General features: G+C 50.9%; 1 protein-coding gene and 1 non-coding gene across 5 annotated transcripts; one reads left to right on the forward strand and one right to left on the reverse strand.

Moving 5' to 3' along the window:
- Positions 1 to 5,168: 5,168 nt before the first annotated feature.
- Positions 5,169 to 5,274, reverse strand: LOC126513428 (U6 spliceosomal RNA). Its single transcript, XR_007595332.1, has one exon. It is a non-coding gene; the product is annotated as a U6 spliceosomal RNA (small nuclear RNA).
- A 1,830-nt stretch (positions 5,275 to 7,104) lies between these two features.
- Positions 7,105 to 26,326, forward strand: Phf19 (PHD finger protein 19). 4 transcript variants are annotated; one of them, XM_050161788.1, is made up of 15 exons: positions 7,105 to 7,457; positions 9,305 to 9,496; positions 9,876 to 9,957; positions 14,322 to 14,417; positions 14,781 to 14,881; positions 15,355 to 15,503; positions 16,915 to 17,010; positions 17,699 to 17,767; positions 17,848 to 17,968; positions 19,855 to 19,922; positions 20,374 to 20,535; positions 21,066 to 21,153; positions 21,864 to 21,949; positions 22,816 to 22,911; positions 24,099 to 26,326. In XM_050161788.1, exons 2-15 carry the CDS (start codon positions 9,311 to 9,313, stop codon positions 24,439 to 24,441), a joined length of 1,743 nt encoding a protein of 580 aa, XP_050017745.1. In that variant the 5' UTR covers positions 7,105 to 7,457; positions 9,305 to 9,310; the 3' UTR covers positions 24,442 to 26,326. The 4 variants fall into 4 exon arrangements, 3 of the variants coding, with proteins under 3 accessions (XP_050017745.1, XP_050017747.1, XP_050017748.1); XR_007595329.1 differs by lacking the exon at positions 21,066 to 21,153 and having other exon boundaries at positions 24,099 to 24,139; XM_050161790.1 differs by lacking the exons at positions 7,105 to 7,457; positions 9,305 to 9,496; positions 9,876 to 9,957; ... (1 more) ...; positions 14,781 to 14,881; positions 15,355 to 15,503 and adding an exon at positions 15,795 to 15,911.
- Positions 26,327 to 26,813: the final 487 nt, after the last annotated feature.

The following is a 26,813-nucleotide window of genomic DNA, read 5'->3' on the forward strand; positions in this document are numbered from 1 at the left end:
AAAAAAAAAAAAAAAAAAAAAAAAAAAAAAACCAATCAGCCAGGCTCGGCAGATTATATATTTATATATCTGTGCACACGTACATAAATACACACACATATGTTGCATCTACATATATATGTAGCAATACTGATTGGAGAAGAAGAGGGATCGACTTCAGAGATGGGGGAGACCTCAAAGGAGTAGGGGGAGGGAACTTAGGAAGAGGTGAAGGGGGAAGGGAGGAAAGGAAAAGGGGAAAGTGATATAATTATATTTTAACTAAATCGTAAAAATAATTTAAAAGAAAAGACTAAAGACTCCAGGGACTGCCTGAGAGCTGATAAGACAATGCCAGCAGATCTGGCTTCTGCACTGATTTCCCACTCAGCCTGAAAGTCTTCCCTGCTTCCCTGTCCTTGAAGGAGCCTCTAGTAGAGAGTTCCCCCACATGAAAATGGGGACTTAGGAGCTGACAAGGGAGGTCCTCTCAGCTAGCTCCCTGGCCCCAGTGGCCATGTCTAACGTCCATCTGTGTGATTGTAAATATGTCACGTAGCTTCCTTAGCCACAGGTGAGGAAGTTCTGCCTTCCTGGAGCCTTGCTCATCCTGCAGCTGTGGGCGTGGGGTGAGACAGCATGTAGGTGAAATATCATGATATCAAAGGTGTTCGAGCCTGCAAATGGACATTCGCTGAGGCAGAAGGCCACACGTTAAGGGCTGGGGAGGAGGCACCGGGCTCGATGGCTTAACTTTGCTTCTGTCTGGTGCTCTGTGCGGCGCAGGTTGATATTCCAAGATGAAATTTTAAGCTCTGTGTGGCAGCAGGAAGGTCCGTTTTCTCTGAAGGACTGAACCCCAAACAACCATAAAAAGGCTTATTTTATTGACAGTTACACAAGTGTTTCCTAGTACCAAGGTCCCTAACCCCAATTTACCCGTCTTTCTGAAGGAGAGCGGCACAGGCATCACACGCTGCCCCCCAGACTCTGGTCCTTTATTATGTATTGCTTGCAATACACAATAATACCAAAAGCTTCTGGTGTGCCTGAGGCTTCTCATGACCAAAGTCAGGAGGTGAGGTGGCTGCAAAGCCCCTTCAGCTGGGCAATCACTGCTTTTCCACAAGGATTCCTCAAGGTCAGAGCACTTCTAAAAAACAGCTCTTCATTCTGATGTCTGCCCTGATACAAAGATTCTGCTAAACTCCTGCAACTGCCTCAATTTCCATCTCTCAAGACCAAAATGGAACAGCACACCACAAAAACAAGAAGACAAAGCCTGGCAGTGGTGGTGCATGCCTTTATTCCCAACAGAGGCAGGCGGATCTCTATGAGTCCAAGACCGGGGCTACAAAGTGAGTTCCATAACACCCAGAGATGTAACAGAGAAGCCCCTGTCTTGTAAAACCATTTTTAAGAAAAGAAAGAGAGACAAAAAATGATGCTCAAATTCTCAAATATAAAACTTAGAACAGAGCGAGATGATTTATGATGAATGACAGAAAACCACACATTTGTTCTGAACTTTAACCACTGAGCAACCCTGGTTAGTTAAGAATTTGTTTCAGATTACCCCCGAAGGAGACACAAGGACCAAGGTCACAGGATCAAATGATTCAATTACTGGGGGAGGAGGGGCAGAATACTGGAAGTCATTCTTGTGTGCTCAAATCCAGCCTGCTTATCTGACCCCATCTCTAGCAATTACCTGTTGATGGTCTGTCCTGCTTCTCCTCACACCAGCTCTGGGCCAGGGACAACTTGAGGCCATTGACTGAACTTTCTTTATCTTTAGCACACCCAAGATCCCAACAGACAAGTGTCCACAGCATGGCTCCCGAACTGACTGTTGAATGTTGAAAGTAGATATGAAAGACAACTATTTTTTCTTTGTTTGTTTTATTTTGGTTTGGTTTTGGTTTTTCAAGATAGGATTTCTCCATGTAGCCCTGGCTGTCTTGAAACTCACTCTGTAGACCAGGCTGGCCTAGAACTTAGAAATCCACATGTCCCTGCCCCCTGAGTGCTGGAATTAAAGGCATGTGCCACCACCAATCAGATAGGACCAATTCATTTTTAACAGATGGAGAGACTGTATTCCATAGTGACGTGGGGGTGGGGTAGCAGCAATTCCAGTTCCATGAGCTGGCAAAGGTTCCCTTTCTAGAGGAATAGACAACTTGACTTCTTTTATTTACCCACAAAAGCCACAGGTAAAAAGTGTTTATGGCTTGGCAGCTAACCAAGGCCACAGGCACTTCAACAGGTCACAGGCTGACCCCGCCAACCCACTCATTTTCAAATAGTGCTAATGGCCATGTTTTCAACTATAATTTGAAAAAACCTGCCAGGCAGTGGTGGTGCACAGCTTTAATCCTAGCACTTAGGAGGCAGAGGCAGGTAGATCTCTATGAGTTTGAGGCCACCTGGTCTACAGAGTGAGTTCCAGAACAGGCTCCAAAGCTACACAGAGAAATCTGTCTCAAAAAGCAGAAAAAAAGAAAGAAAGAAAGAAAGAAAGAAAGAAAGAAAGAAAGAAAGGAAGGAAGGAAGGAAGGAAGGAAGGAAGGAGAAAACACCTCCATGATAAAATCATTCTAAACTGACCTCGAAATTTAGACACAGAACACAGACCCATCTAACTAGTCACCTGCATGATAATTATTTCCATAGACTGAATGACCATAATATCCAATATTTGTGTAAAACGTGTTCATTTCATATAGAACCTTCATGGATATTGCTTAGGACTTGAGTAAAGGGTTCTGAAACAAAATGATGTTTTTTCAAAGTAAGTTAGTGAAACAAGCGACTTAAGATTTGTGCACTGCATTCCAGGAAAAGTGATTTAAGTGTAAGATGGAGACCATCGCCGGTGGCTTGTATTTCTTCCTTGTACATTTCTACATCTTCCTTAACCAAATATAAAAGGGGCAGTGCTGAGTGAAGAGGAGGTACAGCTGAGGGGATGGAGCATGTCCTGGTGTGATGCATGCGTGTGCATTGTGCGTGCATGTGCGTGTGTGTGCAGGCACGCGTGCGTGCATGTGTGCGTGTAAGTGCATGCGCATGTGTGCATTGTGTGTGCACGTGTGTGTGTATGTGCGTGTGTGTGCATGCGTGCGTGTGTGCGTGTGTGTGTATGTGTGTATGTGCCCCTGCCACTGTAACCCTCCACCCTATCCCTGACATCTGTCAAGCTTGGCTCACTAAGTTGTGACAAGTCTTAAAAGAGGAAGGCAACTGATGGCAGACCTAGGAGGAGCTGTGGCCTTAACCACCCTGCACACTTAAGTGGCACTGCACCCCAAGCCTCCACATACGCAATCATCTCAGGACCTCCTGTGCCCATCTTGATGATGACCAGCTGTCCCAAACATGGAACATGAGTCTTTCCTAGGAGACTTGAACAAACACCTATTCACCCCAAATGGAGAGACCAAAGAATCGACTCCATTCTAGCCTATGCTGTGAACCAATCAATGGGTTTATCGCCACTAATTGTAGCCGGGTGACAACCTACATCACCAAAATGCCCACTCCATTATGAGTGACAGCTCACTAAATCTCCTCCCTTAGATCTCCCCGCCCTGCAGTTAGCTTCATTAAGTATTCTCTCTCCAGATAGGGTTTACTACATTGGGATGGATATATTCATACGTGTGCAAGTGTGTTTGCCCATGTGTACACAAGTCCGAGGTCAATGTCAGATGTTCTTCCTCTACTTTCTTGGGGTCTTGGGTGCCTTGCATCTTCACAGTGACCAGATTATTTGTAACTCTTCCCTGGGAGACATGAACACTTTTTTTTTTCTCTCACCAAGCCTGGAGCTTGCTGTTTCAGCTAGACTAGGTGTCCAGTGAGTCCCGTGTCTGCTGTCTCCACTCTGAGTTCTGTGGTTACAGAAGCAAACCACTGTGCTCAGCTTCTGTGTGAGCTCTGGGCATTTGAAGTCATAGCCTCCAGCCTGTCACACACTTAACTCACTGAGCCAGCTCCCCAGCTCCCTTCGTTACTATTTTTATAACCTTACAGAGGGGCAGAGGTTGCAGATCTTCTCATTTTCATGAACTTCCCGGGTCCTGGTGGCTTCAAGGCTCCTAGTCACTCCCTCTTCCCTCCAGGAGGAAAAGTCCAGAAGCAGAGGGAGAGCCGCAGGCTAGGAAGGAGAGAAGTAGAGATGACTAAAGACCAGTCACCAGCTCTGTCACATCCTCATACTTGGACATATTTGGTCTTTTCTAAGAAAGAAATTGTACAGATCTGACTAAACCCTCTTTGTGCTTCTTTCCAATCTCAGGCCACACACACATACACACAAACACACACCAGTCCGGTATCGTTCATTGCCCACAGATGGTAATACCTCTACACCCCCTGACTATCACTAAAACCATGCACAGTGTAGTCTCGCAGGTTTAAATGAACAAATGGACATTTTCTATCCCAGGCTACCTACCTACCTCCCTGCTCATCTGTCCCTAGTATGCATGTATGTATGTTAGGGTCCATTGTCTTAGTTTAATTTCTCTCAGAATATAATTTGCTATTATATGTTGAGTACCATTAAACTGGAAGTACCCGTATCTTAAATCCCACTTGATGTTACCCCACCAGGTCTCCAAAGTGCTAGAGATTGACATCCCCATCAGCAGAACCTGAGAGGCCCTGGCACTGCCCCCTAACTACCCCCACTCTCTGAGACAGGCAGATGTTAACTCTTTGCTACCCTGGGGACATAAGATGATGCCACAACATGGCCCTTCTCATTTGCATCTCCCACTTGGCTGATGAAGGTGAACGTCTCTTTATATTTTTGGTCATCTTGGCCATTTGGGTTTCCTCTTTGGGGAAGGATCTGTTGATATCTTTTGCCTGGTCTTAAATTTTAAATCAGTTTTATTTAAGACTTTTCAACATCAACAACCCTTTAAAAAAAAAAAGCAAAGAACACAGAATTGCAGCAAACAGCATTCTTTTTAAATAATTTATTTATTTTTATTTTATGTGTATTGGTGTTTCACCTGCATGTATGTCTGTGAGGATGTCAGATCCCCTGGAAAAGGAGTTACAGACAGTTCTTGTTGTGGGTGCTGGAAAATGAACCCGGGTCCTCTGGAAGAACAACCAGTGCTGTAACTGCTGAGCCATCTCTCCAGGCCCCTAGCAAACAACATTCTTATGGGAAAAACGTGGAGTGATAATGAATCTGTATGTCATGCTTACACAAGGATCATACTAAATTTCTCTGTATAATTCCAATTTTAGTCTATATACTGCCTAAGCAAGCACTGATCATTTATTGATTGATTGGTTGGTTGATTTCTTTAAGACAGGGTCTTACCATGAAGTTTTGACTATCCTGGAACACACTCTATAGACCAGGCTAGCCTCGAATTCACAGAGATCCGCCTTCCTCTGCCTCCCAAGTGTAGAAACTAAAGGTTTGCACCACCACAGCCCGGCTCACTGCTCACTTTTTAACATGGATTTTTAAATTTTGTGTGTGCAGTCCATTCGATTCCCTCCTCCTGAAGCACGTGCCTCCCTATTCCTGAATCCTACCAGAAACTAAGCCTCTAAATCAAGGTGAATGACACACCTTTCTTGTGGCATTACAGTGTCCTGCCATGTCCTTCTCGCTTCTCACTTCACACACAAGGCCTCTTTGTAATTTACCAAAGCACCTGCTCCTTTCTATATCAACCTTTACTGGGGTAACGGCCCTGTGAGGCAGGAGGTTGCCACCACCTTTGAATAGACAAAAATGTGCATAAACCGTGGGGAGTATCTCACCCACAATCCCTCAACTCAGAAGCAGGGCTGGCTTCGGAGCAAGAATTCCCCAATTCCATGCCCAGATCTTCTTTTTACATAAATGTGTTGCCCCAACACCAGACTGCAGGCCCTATTTCTCTTCCTCACCTGTGTGCCCTAAGCCTGGAGTCGTACCCTATGCAAGGGAACAGAGGGTGAGTACATATTTCTTGACCAAGCACACTATTCCCCTTCTGCACGCCCGTGGACTGACAGGCTTTGCATACTGTGCCCCCTAACCTTCCCAACAGCTGAAGTGACACACTCAGGGTCTCACACCCAGGCATGGGTGGCGCCAGCCTGTGAGCTGCAGAGACATGCTTCCTCTGCTATCTCTGCCCCTGGAATCCTAAAGGTGCTGCTGGCCAGCCTAGAGGCTCTTGAGAGCATCCTGGACAGACGGGTGTTATCTCTGCTGAAAGTGACTAAATGCAGGTGCCTTTGAATTGGTCTTCCTAGACTGGAAGATCCTGTCTGATGGGATTGCTACCAACTTCCTTTCCAGACTCAGCAAAAGGAAGACAGGTTCTCAGATAACTAGGTTCTGGGGTGGGTCAAAGACCCAGAATGAGGGCAGTAAGACAGGAGGAGCAGGAATACTAGGGGATGATGGGGAATGAGGAAGGGCAGAACTCCTGTATCTCAAGCTAGGGGACAGAGGCAGACAGGAGCTTCAGGCTGCACTGCCAACATCCAAGGAGCAGGGGGCCAATGTGGGCCACTGGACCATGAGCAGGGAAGGCTCCCATGAATGCCCTCACTCGGCAGGGGTGTGTGCAGGCACCATGGTAGCAGGTGCAATGGGCACTTCAGCCTGAAGGCAGGAATGTGAGTGAGGGGTGTCAGCCAGCACTCTCTCCAGCCCTGGCGCCAAGAGGGAGTCTGGATGGGAACACTCTGTCTTGTCGAGACTATCGACAAGATCTGTCCTAAGTGCTGTTTGTGCACGTGGTGTATGTGATTGCCTCTTTTGCATTGTATCTCTGCAGTGCGTGGGTGACATGCCCGCGTGGGTCTTGTGGTTTCTGTGTCGGCGCTCTATCCTTGCTGACTTATGTGCCTTACACGTGGTTCCGCGGGAGCCTATGCTGAGGGGACAGTGTCATTTTGAGTGTGTCTGGTTCTCTGAGGCTTGCCCTGGTCTGCCGGAGGTGGAGTGAAATATTGGTGCTGTAAGATCAAGGTGCTGAGCGACCTACCCGGGTCATCCAGGGTCTGGGTGTAACTGTGTGCGTGTGGTGTGCGCACGCCTGCCCAGCCGTGGTTCTGTGCAGTTGAGTTTCCGCGTGTGCCAGCTCGGCTCGCTGCGCGGGGGCGGCCCCGGGAGGCGCTGCGGGGCCCCGCCGGCCACGGGCTCCAATGGCGAAGCCGGTGCGGCCCCTGCTAATTACATAAGCGGGGACGTCAATAATTCGCGGGAAAACGCGAAAAAGATGGCGCCCCGCGCCCTGGGGGCCCCTTCCTGAGCTCACCGGCCCCTCCCTCTCCGCGTCCCCTCCTCCCCGCGGCGCCCCCGCCCCGCCCCGCCCCCGCCGAGACCCCTACCCCGGCCCCACGGGCGGACACTCGGCCGGGCAGCCGCGGGCCGAGCGCACCACCGCCGCCGATGTGCCTGGTGGCCAGACTCCAAGTGGGACCGGCGAACGCGCTGCCTCGCGGTAAGTCCCGCGCCGCGGGCGCCCCGGGAGACTCCGCGTTTCACGCTTCAATCCTTGCACACTACCCCTCTTCTAGAAACCTCTCGGTACTAGGTTGAGTCCTTCAATCCCCGGGCGGGGGTGGAGTCCTGTGGAGCTGCGCGCTTGTGGGATGGGGGACGGAGACGGAGACCGAGAGTACCCTCAGGGCATTGGGAATCCCAGCCACATCCCCAGCCCACCGCAGAGTGTGGGTGACAGGTCTCCGTTTGTGGCCGCGCGTCTTTTCTTTTCCATACGAAGCTGTGGAGGGGAGGATAGGAGGGCATTTGGGATTTTGCTCACGTCCAAAATCAGGCTATGACGGACTGGGAGCGGGGAAAGTTTGCAGTTGGAGCAACTGAGGAAAGGAGTGCCTGGAGCCGAAGGGGACACTGCTGCAAGCTGTCCTCCCCCCACCCTCAGAACACCCTTTTAAAAAGCCAACGGCCGCCCCGGAGCGGCCTCGGCGCATGAATCATCCGCGCTTCCTGCCCCCGCCCGGCCCCGCGCGCCCAGTGCCGCGGATTTGAACTGGATGCCGACGGGAACCCGCAAACAAGCATTTCTGTGGCGATGGGTTTGAATCAGCCAATCACAGCCCGCGGGGGCCCGCTCCAGGAGGATGGAGGCGGGGTGGGGGGGCCGCTACCCGGGGGCCCAGCCCGGCCTCGGGGGCGCAGCGACCCGGCCTGCCCCCAAAAGCTCAGCGGGGGAGGAAATGTCAGTTTGTGAACCTGCCGAGGCCGGTCCAGCTCCAGCCAGAGCAAGTAGGGACCTCCCAGCGCCCTAAGAGCCAAGTGCCAAGGAAGAGGACAAGAGTTCTGACTACAGCCCCTACCTGGTGCTTGTGCCTCTGCCCAGGAGTAAAAAAGAAGAAGATAGCAGAAGGAGGTAGACACCCACTATCTGGACAGCCAACACCCTAACTCCATTGCCCCAGGGCCCCTCACACGCACACGTGTACTTAGTCTCACAGACGGACTGGCACTTTGCCACACAGTGTCATTGCAGTCTCTGAAGAGGCACTCACATGAAAACACACCCAAAGCTGTCTTTCTGTCAGCAGGCCGGGCACCAGGTGCCCAGCACCTAGGCAGAGAGAGGGAACCAGAGCAGGACTGCCCCCACCGACCCCACACACTGCAACATAGGGAAGCCGAGTTTGACCCGAAGAGAGTATGTATGGTGGGGTATGGTGCCAGGTGAGCCCACAGAGGGGAGAAGGCAATAAGGCTGAACACCAGTTAAGGTTTGGGGAACCATAAGTTTTCTGAAAGATTCAGGTTGGGGAAGCCAGGGTGACCTGGGGACTCCTCATTCCAGGTGCCAGGCAGTAGGAAGCAAAGGGCTCAAGAAATAGGCTTGGAAAAGGTGAATGAATTAATTGGTGGAAAAAGATGAGGGCAGAACTGAAAGCAGGGCATGCTGGGAGAGAGGGCAGGACACTTGGCAGGGATGCTCAGGCCACTGTACCAGAAGCTGTTGTGGCAGCCCGCTGGCTGGAGAAGTCTTCTGATGTGTTGGGCTGGTATGGCCACTGTGCATGTGGACGAAAGCATGGGCAAGTTTAAATGTCCATGAAATTATCAAATAGTTGAGACCAGAGATGGGGGTGGTGTTTACAGAAGGCTTTGCCACACCTGTTCCCAAGCTACTCCAAAAGTTTTCACTGCTAGGTGGGCTTGTCTCTGAACACATTCAGGGGAGACTTGAAGTCTTAAGTGCTTGCTCCCTCAGAGCTGAGCCCAGAGGGTTTGCATACAGGACAAGGCCTCCGCCTCCTAGGACAGGTAGTGGGAATCTTCTTTCTCTCCTGGTGTCAGCAGAAACTGATGGAGACTCAAACTCTGGAACCAGGGACTCGAGAAGCCTATGGTGCCACCAGTCACCCCCCTAACAAGGGGACCCTGTCTAAAACCAAAAAGAACTTCAAAGACTTGATGTCCAAACTGACAGAGGGACAGTATGTGCTGTGTCGGTGGACGGACGGGCTGTACTACCTCGGCAAGATCAAGAGGGTGAGTCTTCCCTGCCGCAGGCCCAAGTCAGGGCCGTTCTGTTCACTCCTTGCCCCTCATTCCTAGAAGCTGAAAGCGGAAGGAACCAGAGCCTGGCTTCGCAGGCTCCGTCCGCAGGAGCCAGCGTGTCCCAGCAGGTTTTCTAGAGAACTTAAGCAAACCACCAGACTAGGAGGACATGGGTGACACACTAGCCTGCTCTGCTCTTAAAAACATGCCCATGCAGCTGTCACCCTGTCCCTGGTGGCCCTACTCCAAGGTGGCGAGAACAGTGCCCGTCTCTCCTGGCCTACCTGTCTTCAGAAGCACAAAGCACAGGATTTGGAGGAAGACCCGCCCCTCCCTGCTGTTCCTTCATGCTGCCCCTCTCCTGTCTCAGGTCAGCAGTCCTAAGCAAAGCTGCCTTGTGACTTTTGAAGATAATTCCAAATACTGGGTCCTGTGGAAGGACATACAGCACGGTGAGTGTCCGAGGTCCCTGGGCCTCCCCCTGTGTCCACTCTTTCTTCTCTGCCTTCACCCTTTTCCCTGGCACCTGTGCCAGCCCATGTAGCCCAGCCTTGGGTCCACCAGGGATGAAGATCGGTTTTCTGCTGTGTGACACTGAGCCTCTGCCTGAATGCGCACACTTCAGGAGGGAGGCAGGGCAGATGGGGGAGGGGCTCAAGCAAGGACTAGAACTAGGAGTGCTAGGACTTGGTGTCAGGCCTGCAGTCTGTGTCCTTCCTGAATGTTTGGTGTGTGCTCCTCTAGAGCTAGGGAGGAGGAGGGGACCAGAGGACAGGAGTCCAGCTATAGAAGTGAACTGTGTTCCTCATCTGCCTGTGAAGAAATTGGTGGGGAATCTCTAAATCTCTACCCCTAGGCAAGGAGGTGGGGGTGAGGCAGAGCCAGGAGAGCGTGAAATGGCCTTGCCTGGATAGAGCTGGGTCAGCTTTTAGGATGAAGAGAGCTGTGCTGGGTACCACCCGCCTTCAGACAGCTGACACTGTTACAGACATAGCCAGTGGGGGTCGTTCAGGCTCTGCAGCACAGATTTGGGTGGTCACTAGTCAATCATGGAGCTCCAGACACTAACTGTGACAACTGGCATGAGAGAAGAACCCTATTAAATATCACACGTCCTTAACAGAACAGAGGCAGGTTTCTAGGGCCCGACAGCCCCTGGACCATGTTCTAGATCTGTCTCCTACTGGCTACACAGCCTTGAGCAGGGACGTCCCTTTTCTGAGTCCCCATTTCTTCAACTGAAAGAAAGAGACAGTGGAAGTCCAGGCTTCACCGGACATTTGGGAAGAGTAGATGAGATCATCGTGTAGCTTGCTCAGCTCAGAGCCGCTGCGCTGGAGGGGGGCGGTTTCTTAGAATCTGCTACTGCGAGGGTGAGCCAAGAGGCTGACCAAATGGGCCACACATAGTAGGGCTAAAAACAAAAAAGATTTTTCATCAAAAATCTATGGCCGGGGGGAATGGTACTTCCCTGTGGTCCTTTTCACCTTAATCTGTTTTCTGTGGATCCAAAGCTATGAGCATCCCCTGCTGGTTATACTTCTAGGAAAAGCATAAAACTCCAGCAGCAGAAGAAAGATATTTCCATTTCACAGGGCTTGGGAAGCATCTCACTGTGCCCCACTGGGCACCAGGCATGGGGGAGGGGCGCAGCAGGTGTGTAGCCAGGAACAGTCTGACCATATCCAGCCACACACCGGTGACCTATTGGCATCCCGTGAAATGAGTGCTCCGGGCTGGGCATGACACGGTTATGATGCATCCATCACTTTATAAAGCAACAGGAGGCTGACTACATGTGGGTACCACCATCCTTGGGTGCAGAACAAGGCAAGGTCTTTGCCTGACCTTTTAGTCGGCAGATCCATATACCATGCAGAGCACTTAGGGCACAGAGGTATAATAATACCATTTCTGCCTTTACAAAACTTTCATCCTAAGGAGGAGGCAGAAGTTCAAGGCCAGCCTGAGCCACATAGCAAGACTTGTTCTCAAAACCGTTAAAAACAAAACATTGCAGCCTTCTGGAGTAACACAACAGAAGCAACACATCAAAATGCATTTAAAGGCTGGAAAGATGGCGTAGCATTAGAAGTGGGTGCTGCTCCGGCAGAGGACTTGAGTTTGTTTTCCAGCACCCACATCTGATGGTTCACAACCACCTGTAACTCCATCTCATGGGATCTAATGTCCTCTGTCCTCCTACGGCACCTGCACTCACGTCCACACACCCACACAGACACACATATACCCATAACTAGAAATTAAAAGTTATTTTCACTTCTTGCCTCTTGCTCCTCTCTTACCTCTTTTCTCTCTTGTTTCTCTTGTCCTTTTTGTTTCTTGTCGGCCCGCATCCCTCATGTCCCTACCCCAATGCACTTTCTGCTCTCTCACTGTCTCCCTGTACCTCCTCCAATAAGCCTCTTGCGCTAAAAAAAAATAAAATAAAATAAAAAAATCTTTTTTAACATATTTAAGGAGAGTGTGGGAAGGTGGGTCAGTCAATAAAATCTTATCTTGATAGCACAAGCCCCCAGATTTGGTCCCTAGAGCCCACATAAGAAAATGGACATGGGACTGGAGTGATAATTCAGAGGTTAAGAGCACTGGCGACTCTTCCAGAGGACCCGCGTGGTGGCTCACAAACATCTGTGAGGGCAGTTCTTGGTGATCCAACACCCTCTTCTGACCAGCACCAGGCCCACAGGCAGCAGGCCCACAAGGCCACACACACATGCATGCAGACAAAACCCATACTGGGAAAGTTGGCATGGTAGTTCGCACTTGTAATTCCATAAAGACAGGCAGATACTTGGAGCTCACTGGCCAGTCAGCCTAGTCAGTGATCCCTAGATCTCAATGAGACACCATCTCAAAAAGACAAAATGAGGCAGTGGTGGTGGTGCACGCCTTTAATCCCAGCACTCAGGTTGCAGAGGCAGGCGAGTTTCTGAGTTAGAGGCCAGCCTGGTCTTCAGGGCTAGTTCCAGAACACCCAGGGTTACACAGAGAAACCTGTCTTAGCCCCTGAGCAGTGTGGCCTACACAATGTGCACCTGCCCACACATGAAGCTGTATGTGTGTATAGACACTGAAAAGTTGTGTTTGTGGGCGGTGGATGAAGTGGCTCTGGTTTGCCTAGAATGTGTGCAGTCTTAGATTTTATGCCTGGCACCACTGCACACCTCAAAAGGAAGAAATACATTTAACATAACCACACGAGTACTTCAGATATAAAAATACATTTATTCTTTAACAAAAAAGGACAAATGTGAAAAAAAGATTGAGGATGAGCCAGTAAATGAAAAGCCATTCTGTGACTCTGCTTCAGGGGCAGAGAGCATGCCTAGCAAGCACAGGCCCTGGGTCAGAACCCAGCTCCAAAATAAACTAAAACAAAGACATTAACTTGGGCACTCTATCTGGACTTGGATTCAAAACATAAAATTGTAATGACATTTTAATCAGGCATTTGGAAATAAAAGTGATTCCAGGTACTGTTAATAAAGCTTATGAGTGTGTTTAGAGGGAGCTCCGATCTGAAGTAGTTATAGAAAAATGAATGGATGTCTGGGTCTTGACTTGAAATAACAAGTGGAGATAGATGTGGGAGAGAATATAGTTGAAACAGGGTTTTCTGTGAGTTCACAGTTGATGGGAGCATTGCATTATTATCCTGTAGTAAGTGTTTTAACATAAAAAATGTCTAGCAGAACAAGTCAGAATAGGTAAGAGAGGGAGCCAGACGTGATCAAAAGAGCAAAGGATTAGCGGTGAGATCACTGTGGGTTTGAATCCCACTCTCCCACTTGATTATAAGCAAGGACCTTAACTTCTTGAGCCTCAGTTTCTCCATCTTTGGAACGTGTTACCTCTGAAAGGCTATGGAGGTTTGGTGAGGCAGCTTTGGGGGCCTGTTGGGAAGACCAGTGCGCAGCCAGAGTTCACCTCCTGCGCTGTGGTTATTATTATTGCTTTCATAACGAAAGTCCTTGACAGTTTCGTGCCCGTGCAGTATGCAATCCTGTTACTCTCTCTTCAACCTTCCCTGCTCTCCCTTCAACCGCATCGCCTCTTCCCTCCTCTCCACCTACCCCTCTCCCAGAGGCTGTCAGTATCTGGTGTTGATGGCCCCATTCTTAGGCAGACCCAGTGTAGTCATTTGCAACTGTTAAGAGTTCATGATTGCACCAGGCGGTGGTGGCACACACCTTTGATCCCAGCACTTGGGAGGCAGGGGCAGGCAAATCTCTGTGAGTTTGAGGCCAGCCTGGTCTACATAGTGAGTTCCAGGAAGCCAGGGCTACACAGAGAAACCTTGTCTCCAAAAAGCAAAACCAAAAAACCTAACAAACAAACAAAAAAAAGTTCACAATTGCAGTGGCCGTGTCATGCTCAAAGAATAGCAGTTCACAGCCCTTCCAGCTGTCTTATGTTATTTCCTGGGCCCCCTTCCAGTGTTTCATGAGCCTTGAAGGGTATGGTATAGATGTCTTCTTAGAGCTGAGCCCTCAACAGTAACTTTTCTCAGCATCTTGTACAGCTGTTTCTCGGCAGTTCACAGGAAACAGACACCTCTCTGTAACTGTCTATGAGTATAACGTATATTTAGAATAGTAATTGTCTATGTGTAAATGTATATTTAGAAGGCAGTTCAACACCGTGACAACTTAGCTAAACAACAGAATTAGGTTTCCTAGTAGGAGGCCTGTGAGCTCTGCCAGTTCCAAGTACAGATTACCTCCCAGTCTGGAATTTTGACTTTTTCATGGTCCTGTGAGCTGGAGCCGAGTTGAGAGGACTTCTTTTTCAGCCGGTGTTCCAGGAGAGGAGCCCAAGTGTGACATCTGCCTGGGGAAGACATCAGGGCCAATGAATGAGATCCTCATCTGTGGGAAGTGTGGCCTGGGTGAGTAGGTGAACAGGGAAGGCCATGACTAGTGGGTCCCTCCCCCACTCACTTGCTGAGGTCCCATCTGCCTTCCTGTTTCTCCTCTGTCCCTGAGACAGGCATCCCTGCCTTGGGGAAAGCTGAGAAAGAGCAATGAGAGATCCAATTTGGGGAGGCACTGAAGCCCGTCCTTGGTTCCTCTAGAAGTGGCCAATACTGTCTTTTAGTCCCTCTTTGGGTACCAGCGTGGCTTCTGTTTGGGTACCACCAGCCAGTAGCCAGGAAGCTGGCAGGCAGCGCTCCCTAGGGCTTGCCATAGCTCCCTGCCCTTGACCAACTAGCCTTGGGCCCGAGTACTCACCGTCCCCTCCTTTGCCCTAGGTTACCACCAGCAGTGCCACATCCCGGTAGCAGGCAGTGCCAACTGGCCCCTCCTCACTCCATGGTTCTGCCGACGCTGCATCTTTGCCCTGGCTGTGAGGGTGAGCACTCCCCTTTCCCCAGCCCCTGCCTTCATACCTCCCTGCCTACTGGGCAGACCAGAGCCTCGCAGACTCAGGCCCCAGCACCCATCACTGACTAATCACTTGGGCCTTAGAGACTCAATATGCTCTGCCATCTTCTAGCTCTCTGTCCTAGGCCAGTTTTCAGAGCCTCTCAACCTCAACTTCCCCAACCATAAAATGGGCACCCAATAAAGGGTGGTTTGCTAAAGGACAACTTTATTTACATGCCCCTTGCACGTGGTTAATTATTGTCTGTGTTGTGCTTACTATGCTACTAATGCTATTAATATCTTTGAAGGAGACAGGATGGATTTAGGATTGGTGAGAAAAAGCTCCTTGCTTTTCTGACGCTCATCAAATGCCTGGGTCTCCCCAACCCTGGCAGTTTTTCTCCTGATAGCTGTGTGCTAACACGAGTAGTTGGTGACCTGGGCCCTATTTTTCCCCAGAAAGGAGGTGCGCTGAAGAAAGGCGCCATCGCCAGGACGCTGCAGGCGGTGAAGATGGTGTTGTCCTACCAGCCCGAGGAGCTCGAGTGGGACTCGCCCCATCGCACCAACCAGCAGCAATGCTACTGTTACTGCGGCGGGCCTGGAGAGTAAGGAGGCAGGGCGGGGCCTTGCGGGAGACCCCGGGCTCCGGGTGGGCTGACAGGCGCCGTGAGTGACAGCCGGACACAAGAGCCCGACCTCACTGGGCGGGGCCTGAGTGACAGATCGGGGGTGGGACCTGAGTGTCTGGAGGGCGGGTCTGGATTGACAGCTGTGGGATGGGTCCTAAAGTGACGTGACAGCTAGGAGGTGGGGTCTGAGCGGCAGGCAGTGGAGGCGGGACGACAGCCTCAGTTATCAGGCTGTGGAGGTGGATCTTGAAGGGGCGGACCCAGAGTGCCAGCTCTGGGGCCAGGTCTTGGGGAGACGGGCCGGGATTGATAGTCGCGAGGGCGGGGTCTAAGTGTCAGGCCGTGGAGGGGGGAACTGCAAGTCGGATGGCAGCGAAAAGGCAGGTATGAGTCAAGGAGCCTTAAGGGGTGGTCCCTGAAAGTAAACTCCGAGTGAGAACCTGTCCAGAGGGCAGGAGAGTAGAAGGCAGAGCTTTTCTTGGAGCCACCCAAGGGCCTAGGCCTGACAGAGATGCCCATAACCGGCACAGCACTTGGCCAGCTCTGCCTTCCTGATTCTCGGTTCACTTAGTTTTTCCTTGTGCGCTTGTGAGCAGAGGTAACATTAAGGCTCACAGGAGCTGGGAATTGATATTCTGTTGCTGCTGGTGGTGCCAGGAAGTAGAGGTCAGACAAACAGGTAGGTGCCCTGGCTTCCTGGAGACCTCCGGCAGGGTAGGGTCTGTGCTGGAGTCATGGAAGACAGTCTTGCCTGCTGTGGGCAGGATCTGGTCTTGCTTGTCCACCTGAGCATCCATGGACAATTGAATTTGCTCCTTTGGGCTATCTACAATAGAGGCAGGGTCTCTACCCTCTGTGGAAGGCAGACTGACGGCTTCCCCTGCCCTGAGTTTGAGGGCCAGCTCTGATTGTCTAGAGATTACCTAAAGCCCAGCTGGGCTCTAACTACTCCATTTGAACTGCTTCATCTCTCAAATGGGCTTAGTTACCTTAATTACCCTTGAGCTTCCCAGTATCCTGGAAGACCTAATGACTGACAGATGAAAAACAGTATACGGAAACCTATATGGCATTAGTAAGTAGGTGCTTCCCAATGTTTAATGGGGCAGTTGTTTAAAAATAAATAAATGCACTTCCAAAAGTCTCCTCTGAAAACTAAACCAGATCTGAAGCCAACCAGGGAATGTGCGTGTTAACCCTGTGTACATCAAGGCCAGCACCAATGGTGCATTTTTCTTCTACTAGACGCAAGATCCAATGAGGTGACATAGCTCTGGCTTCACGGTGCTTGGTCCCTGTGGGCAATGGTCCTCTTCCCCGTCTCTGTGTGGGGGAAGTCGCTAAGCCTGGCCATGATGGGGTTGACCCAGCCCTTCTGTGTCTGCAGGTGGTACCTGAGGATGCTACAGTGTCGCCGCTGCAGGCAGTGGTTCCATGAAGCTTGCACACAGTGCCTTAATGAGCCTATGATGTTTGGAGACCGGTAGGTGCTGACTGGGCATAGCGGACAGGGGTGACCGCAGCAACCTTCTCAGATCATCTGCCAGACCCTATGCTGTCTACAGGAGACAGCTCAAGATAAAAGAGACATTAGCTATGCTAGGCCGAGAGATGATAAAGGAACACGCTCGGCTACATGCCTAGCTTCCACTGATGTGTGCGGAACCCTAAGCAAATTCCTGCCTTCACTAAGCTCCAGTCTCTACAGATGTCTCAGGACAGAGAGTCTCTACCTTAGCCTTACCATGTTACCATAGAAGCCATGAGGGAAATGGGTGGCTTCTAGTTAGTAGGACTAAGCTAATGGGAGGCATTATATACAAAATCAAATATTATGCATTTTTAAGTCTTGGCTGGTGGTTAGCATGTGTGTGTGTGTGAGTGTGAGTGTGTGTGTGTGTGTGTGTGAGCATGTGTGCATGTGTGTCAGAAGAGACAATGGTGACCACTACAGCCCAACCTCTCTATGAATAGAGCCTAATGCTAGGGCAGTGATATTCAGAGAGGGGTCAGGGATAGCGACATATTCCTTGGTTCCTCTTCCCTCTACCACTCAGAGGCTGACAGCCCAGGAGTGGATGCCGACCGTGAGGAAGCAGGTGGGAGTGAGGGGGTGGCCGAGGCCGAGGGTCAGGTGCCCTTTCATCACAGCCCCTTCTTGCTACCCCCAGGTTCTACCTGTTCTTCTGCTCCGTGTGTAACCAAGGCCCGGAGTATATCGAGAGACTGCCCCTGCGATGGTGAGAGGATGGGACTGTCCCCACCAGCTCCTCCCTTTCCCTCTGCCCTGCCCTCACTTGGCCCTTGCCTTCCTGCCCAGGGTGGACATAGTTCACCTGGCCCTCTACAACCTGGGAGTACAGAGCAAGAAGAAGTACTTTGACTTCGAGGAGATTCTGGCTTTTGTTAACCAACACTGGGAGCTCCTGCAGCTTGGCAAGGTATGTGAGGCCTCGGTGCCAGAGATACCTGCTGGGGACCCTGCAGGGCAGGGTAGCATATATACAAATATCCGACTGAGTCAGAGCTTCAGAGCCTGTGCTGGGGAAGGGGCTTTGGTCTCCAGTTTGAGCAGTGGTCTTCTGGGGCTTCACTGACTCAGCTTGGGGAGCTGAGTCACTGCACCAAGTGAGGCTGGAGCAGAACTCTCCGCTACGGTATTTGGCTCGCACAAGATTTTCTGGCTAGTTTGGAAAGTCCAGTGTGTTTGTCTTCTGCTGATCTGGTTCTGCATTGTTTCCAGGGGCCTTAGTGCCCGTAAATAACAGACTTTGATACTGGCAGAGCTGGAGAGACTTAGCCACCTCTGCGGGGCTATGTAGACCTCTGCCCTAACAACTTCTCGGAGTCCTCTTTACTACTGCAGAATGAGATGTCTCCCACTCGCTACCCAAAACTTCTTTGATGAGGCAGGGTTGTACAAAACAAACAAGGGTCATTGAGATAACTCAGTAGGACCTGAGGACCTGAATTCAATCTTCAGGACTCACGTAGTGGAAGGAGAGAACTGACCCATGCCCCAAGTTGTTTTCTGACCTCCACAAATGTGTCATGGCATGTACATGCTATACACACACACACACACAAACACACTAAAGTGTAATCTGAAAAAAAAATGGGTAATTTTTATGTATAGCATGCAGTTGTATATAGTGTCTCCATTTATAGTGTTTGGTAAGCTATAAGACACAGAAAGCCTTGAAGGTTAGAGTCAGCAATTTTTTAGATGTATTTAATGTGAATGAGTGTTTTGCTCACATGTATGTTTGTGCACCACACGCATGCCTGGTGACCACAGATGCCAGAAGGAGGTGGTTGGTTCCCTGCAAGTGGAATTATGAATGGATCTTAACTACCATGTTGGTGGTGGAAATCAAAGCCCAGGTCCCCTGCAAGAACACGTGATAGTGACCTCTGAGCCACCTCTTTAGCCCCTAGAGGTGGTATTTTTTTCATAACTTTCCTGGCTTATAGAAATCATGCATAGGAGCTAGAAAGATGACTCAGCAGCTAAGAGCACTTGCGCTGCCTGTGCGAGACCCAGTTCCATTCCCATCACATGCCAGCTCACAACTGTCTGTAGCTGCAGTTCCAGGGACCCAGCACCCTCCTCTGAGCTCCACGGGCACTACATACACGGTACACATACGCACATGCAGGTAAACACTCATAAAATAAAAATTAATATGTTTTTTAAAACAATATATGTTTCTAATAGAAAGAAAATTTTAAATGATCAAAACAGAAGTATACTTTGAAAGGATCCATATTTTCACTACTCAGGAGAAATACGTAGAATTAAAGCATGGGTATATCCTGCTTCTTAACTTTTTTATGGTTCCCATGAAACAGTATATGCTATTTTAGATCATCTCTTTTATGTGGTTCCAGATTACTGATGTTTTCATAACCTTTTAAATAGTCCCACTTAATGTACTCTCTGGTTAGGCACATTTGTGTGTGAAATTTCATCCGTGTCCCATGCTTTATTTGTGTCATAGATCCCATAGGGTGGCACTACTGGTCTAGTGTGCAGATGTTTTTAAAGCAGCACTGGGGAATGAACCCAGGGCCTTGTGCATGATAGGCAGTCTCCCACCGGACTGCAGCCACAGCTCTGTAAAGTTCCTGAAGCCCTGGGGTCAGGAGTTTTCCTCTGTGGTACAGGCGGGCAAAAGAGCTCAGAGAGGTAAAAAAGACTGTGAGCTAATGGCTCTCACCTGGAGGATGAGGCTCCAATGGCAGCGGTGGGCGGGGTGGGGATCAGGCTAGTGCCTCCTCTGTTGCGTGTGTATGGCTGACTGGCCTGCCGGCCTGCTTCCCTTAGCTCACCAGCACCCCTGTGACAGATCGAGGACCTCAACTCCTCAACGCTCTCAACAGTTACAAAAGCCGGTGAGTGCGGGGAGGGGGGGGGCGGTGCTCCGGGACTCACAGGTGGGGTCTCAGTCTGAAGGCTCCCCCTACCGTGTAGCCTCTGCTCCCTGCCTGGCTCCTCCTCCTCCCACTCTCCCTCCTACCCATTGGTTGGCTGGTTACTTTTTGAGACAGGGTCTCTCTCTGGCCCAGGCCCAAACTCTTGCTCCTCCTGCTTAGACTCCTAAGTGCTGAGTTCACAAGGGCGTGCCACCACATCCGGTGAATCCTGCACTTTGTTCCCGTCCTACCCTCTTCCTCTTGTTTCCCGGCTTCATGCATTTTGTTCTTCAGCCAGAATACATGCAGGGAGGCACTTGACCACATTCCTGGCTGGGGGCTGGATTCATTCTGTGGACAGGGAGGTCGTCGGCCTTGCTGGTCACCTGCTCCACTCTGACAGCCCGGACCCCTTTCCTGCCCACCCCAGGTTCCTGTGTGGCAAGGAGATCAAGAAGAAAAAATGCATCTTCCGCCTGCGCATCCGCGTCCCACCCACCCCTCCGGGAAAGCTGCTTCCCGACAGGGGGCTGATGCCAAGTGAGAGAGGGGCCTCTGAGCTGCTTCATAAGAGAGGAAAGAGCAAGCCTGGGTCAGTGCTGGTGAATGGGGCTGTGACTACAGCCAGCGTGGGTTGTCTGTCCAAGCTCCCAGCTCCCTCCTGCAGGTGGGAGAAGGCTATGCAATGGGCCCAGGTGGTGTGGTGGCCCCACTGTAAGCCTGGGGTCCCTAGTCCCAGCACGGTCCAGCTCTAGGCACTCTGGGAGAGCTAGTGAGAAGCTCACAGACTCCTCATTTCCTAGAAGCTTCATCCTGGGACCCAGCCCTGCTGCATTAGGGCTGGGCAGAGAAGGTTCACAGAGTGTGATATGCCCTCATTCTCCTGGCTGGGCACAGCCTCCTCTCTAGGGGCACAGGGCAAGGACCTTTTCTTTTTCACTTTCTAAAGCCACTCCACATTCACTGCCCCTGGGGCGGCTCCCAGGTTCACTCTGCCCTGTCCAAACCCTCCTGACCCCATACTGGCCACTGCCCCCAGCATTCCTGAGGCTTCTCACAGTGAGCCCCTCCCTGGCCCTCCAGCTCTGACGAGGCCACCCTCTCCCTTTTCTGTCTCCACAGTTTGTTGCCTCATGAATCCCAGCAGCAGAAAAGGCGAGTTTATAGAAGAAAAAGATCAAAGTTTTTGCTGGAAGATGCTATTCCCAGTGTTAGTTCCTGGTTTCTTATTCTCTAGTTCCGCGTGCAGGGACAGCATACACTAGGGGGTCCTTACTGTACCCAAAACTGTCCACTTTCAGTTACAGAGAAACAGGGAAGAGACGGGCACCCTAAGACCACGACGGCCTTATCTATCCCAGGTTCTCCTGAGAGCACAGGGGTGGGGCACGGGTAGATAATATCCTGGTCCCAGTTTGGACAAAACAGGGATGTTTGGGGGCAGCAGCTTTCTAGACTCCACTTCGAAGCAGTGGCTGAGCCCAGCCTAGAGCCATCTCAGCACATTTTCTTGTTTGATTATCCTCACTGAAACTCTCCTTGTGGGCGGAAGTGTTAACCATGCCTCAGCTCTCCAGCACTTTACAGTTTGCAGTACACTTTCACCACAGCCTTGAGTCCTAATGGTACTTCCTGTGAGCTCTGAGTAAGGCCGGCTCTGAGCTTGGCAGTGGAAGCAACTGAGACCCAGAGAGGCGGATGGAAGTCAGACAAATGGCTGGAGAGGAGGTCAGGACTAGAATACAGGGTGGCTTGGCTCTCTGGTCACAGATTACAGTCAGGAAGAAGTGGCGGGCTTTACCCAAGGGATCAGCAGCCTTAGCATCCCATATACCTCTCAGCTGGGGATAAGGCTGCTCGGGGAGTGGGGGGGGGGGGTCTATTGTCCTGTGACTGATCCTGTCTCTTTTATGTCTACAGAGTGACTTCACTTCTGCTTGGAGCACCAACCACCACCTGGCCAGTATATTCGACTTCACTCTGGATGAAATTCAGAGTTTAAAAAGGTACTTGATACTCTAGAGCTGAAGGGGGGCTCCACTCCCCAGCGTGAAGAAGGCACACATCCTGAGGGTGTAGACACTCTCTTCCTGGGCCTTCTGAAACTTCAGCTGTAAGATCCAGGATGCACAGGGCTGCCTGAGACTCTGTGGTACACAGCTTGTAGCATAGCGCTCTCTGCCCTCCAAAGCAGTGGTCCGGATGCCCCATCTCTCTCCCCCCTTCTCCTGCCTCACACCTCAGACGGACAGTCTATGGCTACCTTCTCACTGTGGTTACATTAAGGCCTCTGCCCTCCCCCATCCCCAAAATCAGGATGTTTCTTCCTCAGGAAGCCCTCACTGGCCCTCCCAGACTGTGCTAGAAGCCTGCTTAGAGCTCATAGCACCCCTATTTGGGTGATTCAAGGGCAAGGACTTCATCTTTTACCTCTCTGTTCCTAAAATCACTGAGGACCACTGAGGCCATAGAACAGGAATGGGGGCATTTAGAGTGAGCTGGGAACTCTGGTCCATGTTTACCAGTTCTAACTGTGCAGTGTTAGCTAAATTCCTTAGCCCCCAGCCTCCTCACGCACTTTGTACCTGCGAAATTTCGCACAAGTGCCTAATGGCTCTTGAACTGTGACACCAAGTGTGTCCCTCACCAGGGGAGGTTGGTCAGGGAAAGTTTTGTTGACTCCCAACTTCGAAGACTAAATGGGTGGAAAATAAGACAGGGCAGGTCTAGGATGAGGAGAAGATGGTCTCCGCTGGATGGAGGATGCCTATCAGAGCCACAGAAGGCAGAGAGGCTCCCAGGGACCCCAAGGGCCGGGCTGGAGGCCTTGCTGAGCCTGGCCAGCAGCAGGCGTGTCTTCTCTTCCTCTCAGTGCCAGCTCAGGCCAGACCTTCTTCTCAGATGTGGACTCCACCGATGCCGCCAGCACCTCTGGCTCTGCCTCCACCAGCCTCTCCTACGACTCCAGGTGAGCTTTGCCGGGACAGCGGTCCCCAGCTTATCCACCTCCCACTGATGGATAAAGATTTATTCTGCACTTCCAGGTCTCGAGACAGAGAGATGGGGGAGGGGGCTGGTCTTCTGTGCCCGAGTCTGCTCTGGACCCTCTATTCCAAGTTACCAGGGTGGAAGCTGAAGTTACCTTCTGCTTGGGACAGTCTTTGCCTGCAATGACTGTGTGATCCCTCTAGTCAAGCAATCTAGTTCTGGGACTGCTTGATTAGAGTTCTTTCAGAGCCTCTTGGCCTCTGTGTGTGTGCCTCAGACCGCAGGGCTCCTGCTCTCAGTTCCTGGCTGTCTTATTTGTATTTCAGGGTCTCTAAGAGGAAAATTCCTTTATTTTAAGCCTACGTAGAGCACAGACTGTAGGGGAAGGCAAAAGACCCTGGGGAGTCTGACTAAGGGTATAGCCCCTCTTATTGTTAGACACAGCCCCCTCTGCACCCTGGAGCCTCCGTCTTCTAGAGTGTGGAGAGACTTTGTGGGGGTAGACTTAAGACTGCAGTGTCTATAAAGATGGGAACTGTTCTCTACTCTCACCTGTCACTGCCTGGGTGTCCTTCTCAGCTGTGCCTCTGGAACTTTAATTTGGGTTCTAAGGATCAAAGCCGAGCTTCACGCACCCTAGGGAAATACTCTAACCCTGAGCTACACACCCCTCGTCTTCCCGTTTCTTTGGTTTCTCGCTAGTGTTTCAGGTCGTGGCAGACATGTCTTGGCACCCTTTAGTGTGCAGCTTGTCTCGCGTATCTGTTGTGCTAACACCCCTGCTGTGTGGAACAAGGTCCTTCAGTTCCCATCCCTGTGTAGCTCATCCAACCCATACAAAGAACCAGGTGGCTAAACTAGGCCTCTGCACTTGTGGGACTTCAAAAGTATATACAACAGTGACCCACCCTCCCAGATACAAAGAACATATGCTTCAAAGTTGAACATATCCGGGTTTGAATCCTGGCCTTTGTCCTCCCCAGCTGATTTCTTCTCTGCAGCCTCAGTTTCCCTATTACAGAACTACTGTGAAGTTTGAGCACGATAATTCATGCCCAGGGTCTGGCACAGTACCTCAGAGTACCTGTCTGGCTTGGTACCTAAGAGACTCCCAGGGTGAGGAATCTACTAACTGCTCCAACTCATCCCTCTCCCCTCCTGATACAGATGGACAGTAGGCAGCCGCAAGAGGAAGCTGGCAGCCAAAGCGTACATGCCCCTGCGGGCAAAGCGTAAGGCAGCCAAGCTGGATGGACGCTGCCCCTCAGACAGTAGCGCAGAGGGAGCTCTGGGCGCTGAGCAGCCAGATGAAGGCATTGACAGCCACACGTTGGAAAGCATCAGTGAAGATGACTCCTCCTTGTCCCACCTCAAATCATCTATCACCAACTACTTTGGGGCAGCTGGGCGGTTGGCCTGTGGAGAGAAGTATCAAGTGTTGGCTCGGAGGGTCACGCCTGAGGGCAAGGTTCAGTACCTGTTAGAATGGGAAGGGACAACCCCTTACTGACTAACCCTCAGGGGCTGCCTAGATCCCTGGAAACCAAAAGAGGGACAGAGAAGCCATTGGCTCCCTGTTTTCTCCAGGCTGGGGTGGTGGAAGGGAAGCAGGACAGAGCCATAAGGGCCTGGCTGTAGCCCTGCCTGCTGCCCGCCAGGCCAAAGTCTGTGCTGCTGTACCAATTGCCTGTGTCTCCAAGACCCCAGTGACTCTTTCTCATTGTACACTCTACACCCCTCAAACTGTTTATTGGTTCCTCTGGTTCCAGAATACCAAAGGACTGTGACCCCTCCTGATCCCGAGGCCTAAATCTGTTTTTTCATTGTCCCCAGCTCTCCATCTCTTTACCTCAACCATTTTGGGTATTTGTGTGGTCACACATCTGCCATGTGCACATGTACATCTGTCCCTCACTGGATTGCCTTCACTGGGTTCTCACTGGACCCCGAGGGTCTCCCATTTTCTCACCAATACCCCTAAGGCCAGGAGGGTAGGGGTGTCTGAGAAAGTTCAGAGTGCCTGGGACCCAAAACCTGGGGGTGATGAACTGGGTCTCTGATGAAGAGGCCAGCAGCAGGGTCCTTTAAGGAGGCTCAGAGGAGAGACTACATGAGTCAGCTCTGAGGGTCCCAGAAGCTTGTTCCCAGCAATAACCCTTCACTGCTGTCATGGAGTACAGCCTGGCCTTGCTGCACAGAGGTATTCTTAAACACTGAGATCTCAGAGGAAATGATGGGGAGCCAAGCCAGGTCAGACTGAATCTCAGACTCATCACAAGGTCCCACACCAAACCACTGTGTGTACAGACACACGGTCACATTCCCACGCCCTCCTGGCACCCTGGCTCCTGTCCTTGGCCCCTTCCAGGGATACATGCTGCAATTAAATGTGAAAACCAAACACTTGACCCAACAGAGACGCACAAAAGACTCCCCTCTTCTGCAGAGCACCTGCCTCGCCCTGGAACTGACAATCACTTTGGGGACAGGCTGGGGTTTTTCAAGGGCCTGAATCGTTCCTTCCCTTCAGAAAGGAAGCTTTTGTCGTTGATGGTATAAATAGAACCCTTAAAAATGGACAAACAGCCCTATCTGGAGGGAAACCAAAATTAGGAGGTGGGCAAGGAGCCATTAGTTTGCCTGCAGAGATATTAGAAACTGACTCACTTGGTTGGAAAGAAGAAGTGCCTTGGGGTGGGAGGCAGGGACAGCAGATTGGGACCAGCCTCACTGCTGTGGTGGCTTCCAGCTGGGCGGGGCTTTGCATGCTGCCAGCTGGAAGGTGAAAATGAACAGCATGGGGACTGTCAGGGGCTGATGTTTCCATGAGTAGGCCTGACCCCTCCATACCTGCCTGTGAGCATTCAGGGGGCCTCAGAAGTTAGATGGCCCTTGCCTTAAACCTCAGCAACTGCAGTGCCTTGCAAAGGGACGTCTCCTCTCACTCTGGGTACAGCCACTCATTTCCCTCTGCTTCCCTGTCTTGTCTGAGGCAAGGATGAGCAGATGGGCGCTGGGCCCAGTTCTCAGTCTCACAGCTGCTGCCATTGAGGTCCCCCAGTGGGGCCAGGTGGAAGGAGAGTTGTGAGGCCAACTCCCAGGCTGGCGGTAGTGTGGGAACTGGGGTCAGATTTGTGGCCTCCTGTTAGCTTCAGTGAGCATACCAACCTGCAACATCTGCCTTCCAGGCTGGTGGGAAAAACGGAGAACAAGGCTGCCCCTTCCCTACTGGGCCTGAGGAGCAGGAAGGTGGTGGTGGAGGGGGTGATAGCACAAGGCCTGACCAGGTCACCTGACTCCTAACACCAACGTTTTACTCCCACAAGATAATGGCTGCGTTACTGTCAACTGACAGTATAACCCTGTGCACCTTTGAAAAGATTTTGGTTTTTGAATTGCTGCTTTTAATAATATTTGTTATATTAAAGTTATAATCGTGTCTGGTTTGCAGTGTAAGTGTGTCCTTGGAAAGCCTGTACACCCTGGCCCCGCTGCTGGGGGTGAGCCCAGCTGTGGACCACCCAGCCACCCCGCATTCTCATCTACGTTCTCAGCAGTGGTCCCACCATTGTTGCCCTTTGATAATGTGGAACTTTCTTTTTCTACCTCTACTAACAGCAAACATTTACCCTTAGGATTTGGGGATAAAGCAGGCATAGTGACACACACCTTTAATGCCAGCACTCAGGAGGCAGAGGCGGGCAGATCTACAAAGCGAGTTCCAGGACAGCTAGGGCTGTTACACAGTGATGCCCTGTCTTGGAAAAACAAAACAAAGAAGGAAGAAAAAGAATGAATGAATGAATTTAGGAGTAAACTGGAATTCTCGGAAATTCCCCAATCAAATACTTCACCCTTCATACTCCTTTCCTCATTGTTTAC

The sequence above is a fragment of the Alexandromys fortis genome, unplaced genomic scaffold (assembly GCF_014885135.2).
Source record: "Alexandromys fortis isolate MF-2015 unplaced genomic scaffold, M_Fortis_MF-2015_v1.1 scaffold_74, whole genome shotgun sequence".
Taxonomy (NCBI): domain Eukaryota; kingdom Metazoa; phylum Chordata; class Mammalia; order Rodentia; family Cricetidae; genus Alexandromys; species Alexandromys fortis.